The sequence below is a fragment of the Lissotriton helveticus genome, chromosome 3_2 (genome assembly GCF_964261635.1).
Source record: "Lissotriton helveticus chromosome 3_2, aLisHel1.1, whole genome shotgun sequence".
NCBI classification, from domain to species: Eukaryota; Metazoa; Chordata; class Amphibia; order Caudata; family Salamandridae; genus Lissotriton; species Lissotriton helveticus.
In genome coordinates this window covers 210,522,763-210,537,341 of record NC_136062.1, presented here as the reverse complement: position 1 = coordinate 210,537,341, position 14,579 = coordinate 210,522,763, and the positions used below count along the sequence as shown (strand labels likewise).

General features: G+C 45.0%; 1 protein-coding gene across 1 annotated transcript in view; it reads right to left on the bottom strand.

Annotated features, from left to right (window-relative positions):
* The window catches only part of LOXL1 (lysyl oxidase like 1), a 262,514-nt gene extending 249,024 nt beyond the window's left edge, over positions 1-13,490 (bottom strand). Inside the window, exon 1 of the mRNA XM_078685062.1 lies at positions 11,731-13,490. Within this exon, the coding sequence (XP_078541188.1) occupies positions 11,731-12,895 (1,165 nt within the window). The 5' untranslated portion in view covers positions 12,896-13,490. The remainder of the gene's footprint in view (positions 1-11,730) is intronic.
* Between the last annotated feature and the right edge of the window lie 1,089 nt (positions 13,491-14,579).

The window sequence follows — 14,579 nt, the reverse complement described above, 5'->3', positions numbered from 1 at the left end:
CTAAAAACTTCCTGCATCCACCGCGTGGTCGTCATTGAGACTAGACCGCGAGTGGAGAAATGTAAGATGGCTGCCACCTATAGCAACAGCGGCGGCCATATTGGAGGGATACGCTAATGAGATAGTTTAAATATTATTTGCAGGGAAGCGGAAATTCATGTAAAATATGGGTTTTGCTTGTAAACTCATGAATGGTGGGATACCCTTTGAGGAACTATATTAATCAATGTATTAGCGAGTTGTTGCGTCTTCAGGAACAATGCAGTAGTATTAGATAGATCCAATTGGTCACGGCACTGATTGGCCATGATCCATTACAAAGAAGATGTTTATTTGGTTCATAATAGTGCCCAAAGGCAAGGACAAGGTTCTTTAAGGTTTTTTAATGTCCTCACGGCGTCAAAGGTTAATCGCCTTGGTCTGAGTCAGACTGTCACAGCGTCTTTTACACAAATGAACAAAGATGTAGGTGGTGTGTTCAGTATTGGTGTTATGGCCATAGTTTCTTATGGTTCTCAATTGCACTTAATAATAGGTAAAGCCATAAGAGATGGGTCCACTGGGTGAAATTCAGTGCTCTCTGGGTCATGGGTTAATACGGTGCAGTTGCCTTAGATGGTGTAGCAGGTTTTAGCAGAAATGACCCCAGGTGATCTTGTCATTTAGCCCCTGGGTGTCTGTGCCTAATTTAAAAACCCAGCGTTGTTGTTTTTCGTGTAACTTTTTCTCCAGATTTACTTATTATGTGTTCAAGTATCACCCACCTCATGTCGTTAGGGGTGTGCTGTCTCTCTAGAAAGAGTGTGGTCATCCTTGTGGTGGCACGTTTGCAGCGTATATTGCTGCGGTGCTCCACAATGCGGGTGCTGACTTTTCTGGTGGTCATCCCCACGCAGTGGAGGTTACAAGTGCACGTGATTAGGTATACCACCCCTGTTGTATTGCAGTTTGTGAAACTTCTTAGTTTCCATTTGGTGTTGTTATCCAGATTCACTGTCCTGGTGGCTGAAGTGAGGTGGCAGACACTGCAGTTGCTACAGGGGTAATACCCTGTGGGAAGTGGGTACAGTCATCGTACACTTCCTTCTTCTTCATTGGTGGTCAAGGGTCTCGTGTGTACAAGGTGATTTTTGAGGTTCTTCCCTCTCCTGTGGCTGAACATAGGCGTTGGTATGTTAAGACCACCACTGTTAAGTGTGCGCCAATGTTTTTTGACTATTTTTGTCACCTTGTCAGACGCAGCGTTAAATGTGGTGATGCAAATTGGTCTTTTTGTTTCAGTGGTGTTTTTAACTTTGGGTTCTAGCAGGGCTTCTCTGTTCTTGTTAAAGGCCCTCTTTTTTGCTTTGGAAACCAATTTGTTGGGGTAGTTACGCCAAATTAGTTTCTTACTCAGATCTTTTGCCTGTGTGATGTAATCCTGTTTGTCACTGCAATTCCTTGTTTAGGAAGTTGGGGACCCCTATATAAGAGTGCACTAGCTATACATAGGGAACATTATCTAGTTTGAAAAGATCTATAACTAGTAAATGAACCTAAATCGATAGATATATATATATCTTATTGCCCACTACAGACAAACTTATCACCGACTACATAAGTGTGTTTTTTTCACTTTAATTATTCAAATATATATTTTTTTTGTTGCTTTTTTTAGAGAATAAATATACATTTTATGAGTACATTCCAATATATTTCATAATGAATTGATAATTCTATGGACTTTCTCATACAAATCTTAAAAATTACATAACACACACATAAATAAGCAAAAGACAAAAATTGATGGAGGCAAAGCGGTAGGTAACACACAGGCAAAGCGGTGGATAACACACTACGCGCGTTTCGGCTTGGAAGCCTTCATCAGGTGACCCATCTTTGGCACAGAAGTCGATGTTTATCACAGATAAAGTTAAATAATTCGATAAAAGGACTCCTTGAAACGTGAGAGGATGGATAGTAGAGTTTTCTTCTACGATATATGGAAGGATCCATAATAATTCTTGTATGGACAGCCAAGAGAATAATATAGGATACGGACATTCACTCTCAGGATATAATCACTTTATTGTGTCCGGGGGCCAGATAAATGTTTTCGTATAGTTTGGCGAAAGTTCTAGTGATATAAGATGTAAACCGGGGTATGGCCCTCACGACGTCTGGTACTCTGCAAAAACCGGCATAGCATGTCGGTTGAGGTTTTCAATAAAGCGATTATATCCTGAGAGTGATTGTCCGTATCCTATATTATTCTCTTGGCTGGCCATACAAGAATTATTATGGATCCTTCCATATATCGTAGAAGAAAACTCTACTATCCATCCTGTCACTGCAATTCCTCCTTAAGCGTAAAAATTGCCTAAATGGGAGGTTTTCTTTTAGGTGCCTTGGGTGGAAGCTGTCATAGATGAGAAGACAGATACTGGCAGTGGGCTTGAAATGAGTCGTGGTAGCTAGGGTTTCTTCTCGCGTTAGTATGTTGAGATCAAGGAAAACCAGATGTGACCTGCTCATTGTGTATGTACATTTTAGATATGGGTCTTGTTGGTTAAACCAAACCACAAAATCCGGTACTTCTGTCTCTGTGCCCTTCCGGATCAGTAGTACATCATCTATGTACCTTTTCCACAATTGTACATGATGTATATGGGGGTTATTGCTGTGTAGTATCTTATGCTTTTCTAGATGGTGCATGTACAGCCCGGCCACACTCGGCGCAAAAGTGCTCCCCATACTCGTACCATGCTGTTGGTGGTATAGATTTTCTTCAAACCTGAAGAAATTTTCAGTTAGTGCCAGTCTGCAACATTCCAGGACCACATGTCGTGGGGTATGGTACTCCCAATGGTTCTCAAAAAGTAATTCTTCTAGGATCTCAAGTGTCTCTTTATGTGGGAGGCTAGTATAAAGACTCTCCACATCCAGGCCAATAATTATGTTGGATGTGGGGTCAAAAGAGAGATCTTTTAGTAAGCAGAGGACCGCTTTTGTGTCCTGAAAATAGGTGTCTGTATTATGGGACGTAGAAAGGTGTCAGCAAACTTAGTTAGTGGCTCTAAAATAGACCCTATCCGTGACACTATGGGTCTTCAAGGAGGTTTGTCTAGGGTTTTGTGGATCTTTGGCATCGTGTAGAAATAGGGGATGACTGGGTTTGTATTCTCCAAAAAGTTGGCTTCCTTCTTACTTAGTGTAAACAACAAAAGAGTGTGACTACTTCAACAACAAGAAAGGGAGTTTGGGAAAAATATAAATAAATCTTCTTAGATTTATATAGAAGGCCCTCACTCACTAACCTAGTTGGTGACATGCTTCATCATTGGGCCCCACCAGGAGAGGCCGAGTGCCTCCCCGGTGTGCTTCGACGCCAGAATTACTGCGGAGCTGGTTTTTTGTATTGTGAAGAGTGAAGGGGTGACTATGTGATTTTTTTTTAATGTCTAGATTGTGTCACAAAAAGTTTTATTGAGTGGCCAATCAGACACATTAAAAGCATGATGTGGGAAGGGAGCTTAATAAATTGTCCAGCTACTTCCTCTTAAGTGGGGTCAACATGTTTCTGCCATTATGGTGTCAGTTACCTGGCATTCGTCAGGACCTAGGAGCTAAACGTCGGCAGTATGGGCGCGCTAAGGCCCACCCTGACCTGAGGACGTGAAAGTGAAAAAGTGTAAAAAATTTGCAATCAGAAAAATGGATGGTTGCTCTATTTAATTTTGAGAAACCGATTTGCACGTTTGATGTGAGTGATCCTCACACCATGGGCCTAAGGAGGGGGTGGTGGCGAAATTGGCACACTGCCCACATCGCCAGGCACCCACTTGATACCTGCGTGTCACCCTCTGTTACCGGACCGCTTCTTACTTAGCCAATCGTTTGTCATTGATTCATCAACTACATAAAACCGCTAACCGCGTTTATCGCTGGAATTTAACGTCTGATTTTTATTTGACTTAGCCATACTAATAATGGGAGGTGGATTGTATGTTTAGGTCCACACTACCCTATGAGCAAGCAGCCCCATAGCGCTGTGAAATCTTCGCTGGATATCACATGCTATTTCTCATTTTTGTCCTCTATCGCTGGAATTATATCGCCTGTTAGCAAAGCGTTGATAATACGCCACTGACACGGCGATGTAATCCATGCGATAGACGGCGATATACAGAAACGCGCTAAGCGATGTTTATCGTTATTCTTTGATAATATGCCCCAAAGTCCTTAAGGAATATGGGTTTAGGAAGAATAAAATAATGCACCACTGAAGAAAAGCTGTGGTGGCACAGTCCGGCGAGAAATCATTCCTATGGAATACGTTATTTCTTTCACAAGATTGTGTGTGTGGAAATTAGGAAATGCAAGGTGACTTGTGCTGTTGTGTCAAAGAATGGCAGAGTGTGACGAGGAGGCTTGTGTGGCGTGACACCTCAAACAGAATTGTTTCCAGGCAGTGTAAGGATGAACAGAATAGACATGTATTTTAATCTAGTGGCATGCAGCCTGTTTACCAGTGCACCCAAAACTGACATTGAATGGAAGTGGGACCTAAGGAGATTGATTGGTGTGCCCAAGAGCAGACAACCGTGGTAAAGGGCGGAAGCTAGTTCCTCTGGCTGTACTAGACCCTGTGTTGTTCCCCAGAGCGCTCAGAGTGTGAGGGGTTCTGAGAAGTAACATCATGTATGATAAGAGCATGTTCACTGGATGAGCTGGAAGGTCCTTGAATGATGGGTGTCTTGCATGTGCCACAGGGAGACATGTGGAAGGATACCACATGAAAAAGGACAGGGCGTGGAGGTCTGGTATCTTCGTTCCAGGCTGCAGCTACTGGATTAAGGGATAACTCTGGGGAAGACAGACAGCCAGGGAGGGCCCGGGGAAAAACTCAGTCGAATTTTATTAATACGACTGCTGTACCTACCACTGTGAGTAGGGCACCAACAAAAGCAACCACACCAGCCACCCAAGTAACAGTGGTTCCACGGGTTCAGCCTAACCCTGTTTTAAGACAGGGAACTGATAGTAGGACGCAGAGGAGTAAACGCTATCTCAACCTACCGCCTGATTGTGCGCCATTTGTGCTAGTCTTAACAAATGTCCCACCCTGCGGTACTCATCCTGCCTCACCCAATGACGAATCCCATGCCTCACTTAAAAACAAAACAGTGTCATGGCTTAATAAAAACTGTGGCTTCCCAATTGCATATTCTGATCAGATAGTGGCAGTCAGGAGGGTGAATTGGGTGGGCCCATCGAAAAAAATGGGAAGCGGTGACTGCATTGTTGTGAACTTTAAACATCCCCAACATGTGGCCACCGCTCTCTTAAGAGCTTCGTCATTGATATATAACGAGAGCAGTATTTGTGTCCGACCTTTGGGGTACTTCTATGCTCATCTCTGCCATAACTCCCCCCAACAAAGGCTGTTTAGCCCAGTGGCTGAAACTCAGACCCAGGTCATGGACAACCGCTTTCAGTATAATATTGCTAACCCGAGGGGATGTGGAAACATCACCAACACACAGAATAGTCTTAATTTCATGTGCCAACCTAAGCTTGGATTTAACATCAATACACAGAACAGGTACGACCTCCTATCTGGCCTGGACATGTGTGACTGACATGAGATACCTGTGGGTCAGGGCATCCCAATCTCAGATGAATTGGTACCCATTTTGAACTCACAGGATAAAAACTGTGGTAGCAATGTTATCTCGTGGAATATTGTGGGGTTGGCTGCAAAAATGGCAGACATAAATTGGGTCAACTACATTAAGCAATTTAAGGTTATCTGCCTACAAGAGACATGGTTGGTCGAATGTGATCTTTTTCTAGAAGGGTACAAGGCCTACTATGTCCCGGCCACACCATCATTAAGAGGCAGACCTAAGGGTGGACTGGTGATTTTTGTTTCTATTCTTGTTACTTGTAAAATCAGTAGAATTGATGCAAATGATCTTGGTATGATGGGTCTGGTTTTACATGGGGAACATTGTCGAGTATGTCTAGTGAACTTTTATAATGCTGTCAATGTCACCCCAGTATCTAACTCCGTATCTGTCCTGCATGCTTTTCTCACTTCCTCTCTAAAGGATTTTAATCATAACCTTATGATTATGGGGGATTTCAATGTCCACTTGTGTGGAGATCCTCTAAACAAATGCATAAATGATTTAAGATGTGAGCGTATGGAGGGACTCCACTTGGATCACACAATGGCTGGGGAATTATGTAATGCTCTCCTAGATAACCTGGACCTCTCCCTGGCCATGACACTCAGGGATCCATTTAAATGTTTTGATACTCCCACCTTCAAGGGGCATGGGAGGGGCACCTTTATTGACCACATGCTATTGTCAACGATACTGCTGCCTTTTCTGGATTCGTTTGATATTGTCCCAAGCGAATTCAATGACCATAATCCTCTAACAATCCATTTGAAGGGACCTTGGTTTACTAAGGAAAGACAGATATGTAACTTCGGGAGGCTGGGTACCACAGATAGGAGGCGACGACTCAACTGGTCAATGGTGACTCCAGAATTATTGTACAAAAACATTGTAGATACATGTACGGAGGATATCGTGAACTGCACTCAGGTGGGGGCAGACCAACGACGGGTTCTTACTGCTTATCAAAATCTGTCAGAGAAGGTGTCAGAATTGATGTTGGTTCCATCAAAGACGAGTGTGGAAAAACGTGGGCCAAGATGGTTCAATCATGATTGCTCTAAAGCTGCTCGTAACCTCAGGTTAGCACTGGCAGCAATTCCGAGAGTGCAGGATAATGTTAAATTGTGTCGCAGAGAATATAAGTCCATTCTTAAATCTCATAAGGAGTCATTAAGAGTAGAAGCGTGGAACGAGTTACTTGACCCCTCTACCTTAAAATCAAGCACCAGGTTTTGGACAATAATAAAAAAAACATTCCTGGCAGAAGACCCGGGTAATGGTCTGGACTGTTGCATTACCAAGGAAGAGTGGGAACTGCACTTTAAACAATTGTACTCTTCTGGGTTACCTGTAACAACTGAGAAATTGCTTGATGCTAGGGGAGGTGTTATTAGGTTTACTAATGGAGAAGTTATGGAGGCCATTGAAGGGCTTACTGCTAGAAAAGCCCCAGGGCCTGATGGGATCCCCCCAGACCTGTATAAGTCTGACCCACACTTCTGGGCGCCCATCCTGGCTGCAGTATTTAATGCAGCTACCAAAGTGGGCTGTCCTATCTCCTGGGGACTATCAACGATTGTTCCCGTATTTAAAAAAGGAGATAAGGGCAGTCCACATTGCTACCGGCCAATTTCCTTAATTGACTCCATGGTCAAAATTATGGGGAGAATTCTACTACAGAGAATTACATGCTGGGCGACTGAAAATAACATCATGTCGATCTCTCAGTATGGTTTCTGTGGGGGGCGCTCCACCATAACTCAGTGCCTTAACCTCTTCCTTGTACTGAGCAAATATACCATCATACAGAGGGGAACTGTCCATCTTGCCTTCATGGACCTTTCTTCAGCCTTCGACTGTGTTAACAGGGGGGGGGGGGGCTCTGGAGGTCCATGAGGGAGAAAGGTGTGGACACAGGGATAGTCGACTTCCTGGTGGACATGCACAGTAATACCAGTGCTAATGTCAGATATTCTGTAAATGGGGACACCACTGGTAATTTTGACATTAAGAAGGGAGTGCGTCAGGGCTGTATTCTTGCCCCCTTCCTTTTTAATCTGTATATTAACGATTTAGATGATTACCTACAGAAAGTACAGGCAGACTGCCCCAGAGTTGGCAGGCGGGGTATTCCAGTTCTTTTATACGCAGATGATGCGGTTTTAATTTCAAGAACGGAGAAAGGACTCCAGGCGCTTTTAAATGCTTTTAATACTTTTATGTCAGACCGTAATCTATTGGTCAACAATTCCAAATCATACATTATGCATGTTGGCCATAAACCTAAAAATAATTTTATTTTTAAATTGGATGATGTCCCAATACCAGCCACAGAAACATTCTCATATCTTGGTGTCTTGTTTGATACCAAGCTTAGCTGGGGTCCCCACCTGGCTAATAAGTAAGTTGAACTGGTAAGGGCTAATGCTTCTGTTTTTAACTTTGCGACAAAACTGGGTAAGAAGCCAACCAACGCAATGATTAAGCTTTATAATGCCAAATCTGTTGCTACGGCTGCTTATGGTAGTGAACTTTGGGGATATGTGGCTGGAGAACAGTTGCAGGTTGTTGAAAACAATTTCCTAAAACGTTTACTTTGTGTCCCCACCAGTACACCCAACATGGCAGTACATGAAGAACTGGGAATCCAGTATCTAAGTGATATTTTTTCCTTAAGGCCCTTAACTTGTTGGGTGAAACTGTGGATAAATCAGGACATACCTCTAACCCATTTGATTGTAAGAGATCTTATATCTCAGAACAAACACGTGTGTCCCCTGGTTAAAATATCTGAAAACCTGCTTTTCCAGGCTAGGTCGTCTGAATTTGTTTGAAAATCCTAGCGGAATTGTAAAGGGGGATATAACAGCAATCAAACAAGCCTTCTATAAGGACAAGCTGGCTCCAAGGGAAAGTGAGGAGCTTATGAAACCAAGAATTAGGAAATATGTGATGTTAAAAACTTGTGAAAGCATGGAGCCATACTTAATGAGTAGTTTCACCTCTCATGAGAAATTCTTGTTGACTAGGTTTAGATTTGACATCTTCCATCATCTTTTAATTCGACCGAAGTCAGACACTTTTAATAAGGTTACAGCACCCTGTGGCTGCGACGGGAAGTCTCCTCAGGACATGCTGCATTTTATGTTTTTTATGTAGGTTTTATGAATATCCCCGCAAACTTTATCTTGTTGAACTTTTAAGGAAACTTAATTTTAATCAAATCAAACCTGCCTTTCTCTATTTACAGCTTTTGTACAGTGATAGTGTCTTACAGGTTATAGAATTTTTAAAATTAACCGTCAAATTAAGGAATTCCTTAGACCAGTGATGATGTATTTACCATCTGCACTTTACTATGTATCTGGAACAATTAATTGTCAATGGGCCACGTGTAATATGATTCTTGTATGTGACTATGAATTATTGTAATTTTATGAACAATGTTTTCAATTGTATTGTATACATGTGAACTTTTATGGTGTGAAATATAACCAAATAAAGTCTCTATTGAATTGAATATTGACAGGGCGTGTGATATTTATTCACCCAAGACTGGCTCTGGTCTATGCTTCCACCCTCCAGGAATTGCAGCTCCTTATGGGCTGACAATCCTCTTGCAAGGTAAGCACCTTGGAGCCTAGCATCACAGTGGCGCAGTAAACTGGTTACAAAAGTTGCCATAATAATAATTACACAACTTATATCACACGCTCTACAACATGAACGTTTTCAATGTACTGATAACAAGTGATTCTCATTAAATAATTGAATGGCACTCACTTCATAGACCTTGGAACAATGGACCTCTTATAATCTAAACCTGTGACCTTCAGGTTACTCACAGATCGCTGCTACAGATGCCTTAGTCCACAGAGCTTTCTTAGAGCCTCAGGCTTACCAGCTTTTCCAGTAAGCAATCAATGGTTTGGTAGTAAGGAGCACTCACTATGCTTTCCATGTGTGCAAATCCCTGCACTAGTCCTAAATGCTCGGGTGGGAGGTGTTAACGAGATAGGCTACCCTCCTGTAGGGTGTAGAGTTTTGCATTAGTTGAAAAGACAATCTTTTAGGCGGTGAGTGACTGTACCCACTGAGCTATGACGCTGAGGATAAAGTGTTACTGACTGAGCCCCCTGGCTCTAGGTGTAAGCACTGTACTAAACTCTGCTATTCAGGGTGGCTTGCGGCCTCAGGGTATGCAGGCACTCTGTGCTACACTCTTACTGCCCGTTGTCTGCAGTGTGTTTGCGCACCACTTCTGTGGTGCGCAGGCAGGGAAACATCCTTTACAACACAACTTTTACCACACAGTGCCTTTACGGCGCAACTTTTACAACGCAAACCATTACAACGCATTGCGCTGGTGGGCGCTCTAGGATAGGGAATAGGTTTAATTTACTATCCAACACCTTCCCTACTATCCACGGGGACTGGAGTTGGAATAGTAAATTAAACTATTCACTATCCAGCGCCCCAAAGCACTATGCGTTGTAAAGGCATGCGTTGTAAAAACAGCGTTGTAAAGGCATGCGTGGTAAGAGCATGCGTTGTAATGTCATACATCCGGAGCAGGCACAGTGCACTAGGCTCTGGTCCCGAGGGTGCATTGTCAGTGGGTAAATCGCTCTTCCTCTAAGGTGAGAAGGCACTGCAATAGGCTCTGGTATTAAGAAAGGCTTTTGAGTTAAAAAAAAACTCTTTGCCCCTGTAGTTTTCAAAGTACTATTCCATGATCTACATATATTAAATTTTTCAGCTAGACAAGCACCCTGAATAAATTGCTTGTAAAAACACTGAATTAAGACCCGATCGCCCCCCCACCCCTACTCCCAGCGCCTTGAGACCCTCACAGGTGAGTAGCGCGCTCTACAAATCCGCTGATTGATTAATTGATTGAATACCTTGCGATGTGAAGGTTTCTTACTGAAAGAAATGTCATGCCTCTGAGGTGGTCATACCCAATGCAATAAGGTAGAATATACTGTGAGGTGAATGGCCTGTCAGTGGCAGACATTCACAGCTTCTGAGTGAGGGCCTACTCCATTCAACTTCGGAATGGGTTGCAGAGCGCTCATATTTCTCAATTCCATGTGTGAGGAGCGATCAAGCCCCTTTTTCTTTGCATTCAGGCACTTGCAGTCATGTTTTATGCATTAAATCTCAGGACTACAAGTACCAGAATGCATCGGCATATAATCTGCACTGGATAAACTGTCCGAACACGAACTATGGAAACTTGAGAGAATGTCCATGCACATAAGGGCGGCAAACACTTTGCATGAAGCTTTGGCTCAGGGATGTATGTTTTCGTAAATGTATTCTTGTAAACCCGGCCGGTAGGGGCAGTCATTTATGTTACAGGCAACGCTGGGATTACCGGCGACTCCTAACGATAGCCTAAGGGGGTGGTCCTCCCTAGCCACCTGCAGCAGGGAATACACTAATGTACGTTCTTCGCCATTCTTGCACATCTGTACCATAACAGCCACTGCCTAGATTTCAGAGTAAACTCCTACCTAGCCAAACCCCTACTCAAACACGCTACCTCCGCATTAAGTTCCAGAACAAACCCCAGCCTCCCCCCTCTCGATGACGTCAGGAGCTCCCCTGGAACGCTGTTTACCTGGGCGCGTGCGAGCTTGCTTTTGGAGCGTGCCGTTATGCTCTGCTTCCTAAAGACGATTTATGTAAGGCACCAGCTGCACATGGTCTTATGGTTTGATGTATACATACATTTCTTAAAGTGATATCTGCAAGTAAATAATTAAAAACGCGCGCTAGAGAAAAACCTTAGTCAGCAGCATAGTGAGCTGTTGACTTGGCGAGAGACACGAACTCTATACTGTGCAGATTCGACCTTGAGAGTTACAGTTATACATTATATTGAGTAGTTTGGGCAGATAATGTGGTCACTTTTCACCTGCAAAGCCTCTACGCAGGCCTGCAGACTCTTCACGGCTCCACTTTCATAGTGGTATACAGGAGGGACACTATCTTCAGAGGGAAGGGATTCCTTCTAGCAGCCACCATGAATGAAATGAAATTAACAACTTACCCCTTCCATTTTGGTTGGGCCTGAAGACGCTGCCCACGTTGGTTCTAGCCGGCTGTGCTGCCTGATTATCCTGCCCAGCTTGAGCCAATTCTGGGCTCCTGGCTGGCAAATAAGGCTCCTGTCTGGGCGCCACCGGATAAGGTTCTTGCCTTGGCAAGACAGGGTACGGGTCCTGCCTGGGGGCCACGGGGTAGGAGTCTTGCCTTGGTACAACAGGGTAAGGATCCAGGGTGCGGAACGGTGGATATGGCTCCACGTTACGGGGTGGCACGTATGGCTCAACTGGTCCATACCCAACTGGCTGGTATTGTCCAAACCTAGGGTCAGTCTGCTGGTCCAAAATCGGGTCCTGCCTGGGCTGGGCCACATCTGTGCTACCACCCTGGAAAAGACTGTGGGTGTAACGCCGATCCAGTCCATCAGCAGGCTGCGGTGGTTGAGGAGGGGGTCGGTATGGCACCTGTGGTTGCTCCTGTGGAAGATAAAACCCCTGGGTTCTATAGCCACCTTGATCTTCTCCAAAGTCATCAAACCGCGGCTGAGGTGGGACGGGATAGATACCTGCACTGCCCCCAGTTCTGAAGTAAGACGAGCTCTCGTCGTAGCTTGGAGGAACCTGGGGGTCATAGCTTTCATACTGGTTGAAGTATGGTGGTTGAGGGAAGGCCGGCTGCATGAAGGGCGGCTGGCCGATCGAGGTCCTAGAGAATGAGGATGAAGAAGAAGAAGAGGAGGAACCAGTCTGGCGCTGACGTCCTAAAGACGGCCTGAAACGCTGGCCCCCGGTACTCTCTCTCGTTGCCCCATCTCTCCAGTTGTCTGGCACCTGACCGAATCCAAATGGATGCCGCGTCTGTCCCCGCACCGTGTCAGACCCAGAGCGGACTGGCAGTGTGGGAGCCTGCCGCCTTGTGTTCCCTGGCACCCTTCGACTTTGTCCAGTAGCAGTGTCTGCCAGCATGACCCTGGATGGGGTCTCGTCCCTGGCCCGGCCCATGGCAGGCACATACTCGGAGCCACTGTTGAGTAGACTGTATCGCCTACCGTTGTTCTCCCACTGGATCATCTGCCTCCACCGACCATTGTCCACATTGCCCTCCTGGCCCTGCACCAACAGGAGGAACCCTAGGCCTAGGCAGGTCTGCAGTGCCCACTGAGATGACATTGCACTAGCTTCTCAGCAGTCCTAACAGTGAATTCCCTGCTGATTTCCCAAAGTTCCTTTGGAAGGAAGACCAAACTTCTTGCTCACACGGTTGGATCTCCCCTTTACTTCGGATGTAGAATAGATAGCCCTTTCGTGGAAAGATGGATAACACTTCTTCCCCAGAATGGATCCCCCCTCTTCTTCCTTCCAGGGGCAGACGTCCCCCTTTTCTACCTCCCTGGGATAGATGTATTCTCCTCTATTGTTTCTCTCTGACACTAGCTCTTCCCTCTCAGCCTTGTCCTGGCAGCAGCATCTCCCGTTGGCATGTCAGAAGGGCAGAATTCTATAGCGCCAACAACAAGTGGAAAAAAGTCCCGGAATGTTTTAGAAGCGGTGGCGAGGCAAAGCTGCTGCGGATGTCTTCTGAGTGGAGGGGCTTCTGCGTCGAACAAGGTTTCGTTTTTTCCCGTCTCCTTTGCGTGTTCTGCGCGTTGCCAGGATGTCCTGCGCAGGGATTGGAGCGCGCCCTTCGTCTCCCTCTCCCTCTCTCCTCTGTTTCTCTCACTACCCGCTTAGTTTGTCCTGGCTCTGAATGAATAAGCAACAAGTCTGTGTTAAGTTTTGGAGGGCTGCGGGCAGTTGTCCTCCGAGGTCCTAGACACCACCCGGTTTGGGGCGCACGGCAGTGTCCCGGTAAAATCATCGCATATGTGGAGAGACGTTAAAACGTGTTCTTACTGCCTCATGTGTTCACCGGCACATAATTGGCGCATAATCGCCCCCCGCAGTGCGGAAGAAGGCCCCTAGCTCCAGCCCCACACTTCAACACAGTAACCTAGCCTGGGAGTACGGGGAGGGGGGGAAGAGTTCGGGGGAGCGGGGGTGTTCCATCTACTTTGCAGGGGGGGTGGGGGGAGGGCTCTCAAGTTTTGCTACGCCACTGCGTCACATATGCCCTCAGACCCCATTGACATCAACTGAAAGATTCTTAATAAACCGATTAAATATTTCCCCAAAACGCCGATTTATTGACATGTTTGAAAAACTAACATGGATGTATATATTTATCTGAAGTAAATAGACAGGATTTAAAATAATACTGATCAAAGTGCACCGTATCAACATTATTGGTTGTTGAGGAGGCTATATTAATGTACCTACTCCAGTGGTCGAAGTGGGAAATAAAAAGTAGGGGAACTGTGGGTGGAGAATCAGGGGGCAGGAATATCCAAAGATTGAATCAGTGGGCGGAGTCAGGGGTGTGGCTAGAAATAGCAAAACATACCAATTTTTAGTACATTTAGCATTTCACTGACCAGTTACAGCTTATAACGTTATTTAATTAAAGCAATGGATAAACATGTTTATTTGAGGTTTAATTCAGGAAAAAGCAAACACTTATAGGGAATACAGGTTTATGTAAAGCGTGTGAAATATAAGCAGGAACAACATGTTACCTTAACCCTTTCGTTGCTGCCGTTGGCACACAAGGTGCTCCATGCTTAGCCCGGTTCAAACCAGTTGCTGGGGCACTCCAGCCCCAGCTCTGGCGTGAAACTGGACAAACGGAAAGTTGTGTAACCATCCCCTTCCCAGGTTCCACCCATAGGAGGGACCTAGCAGGTGATCCAGCCCCTTAGTTTAGTATAAAGTTAGGAGCAGTGTCTAGAGACTTTAGATTTATCCTGGAAAGAAACTC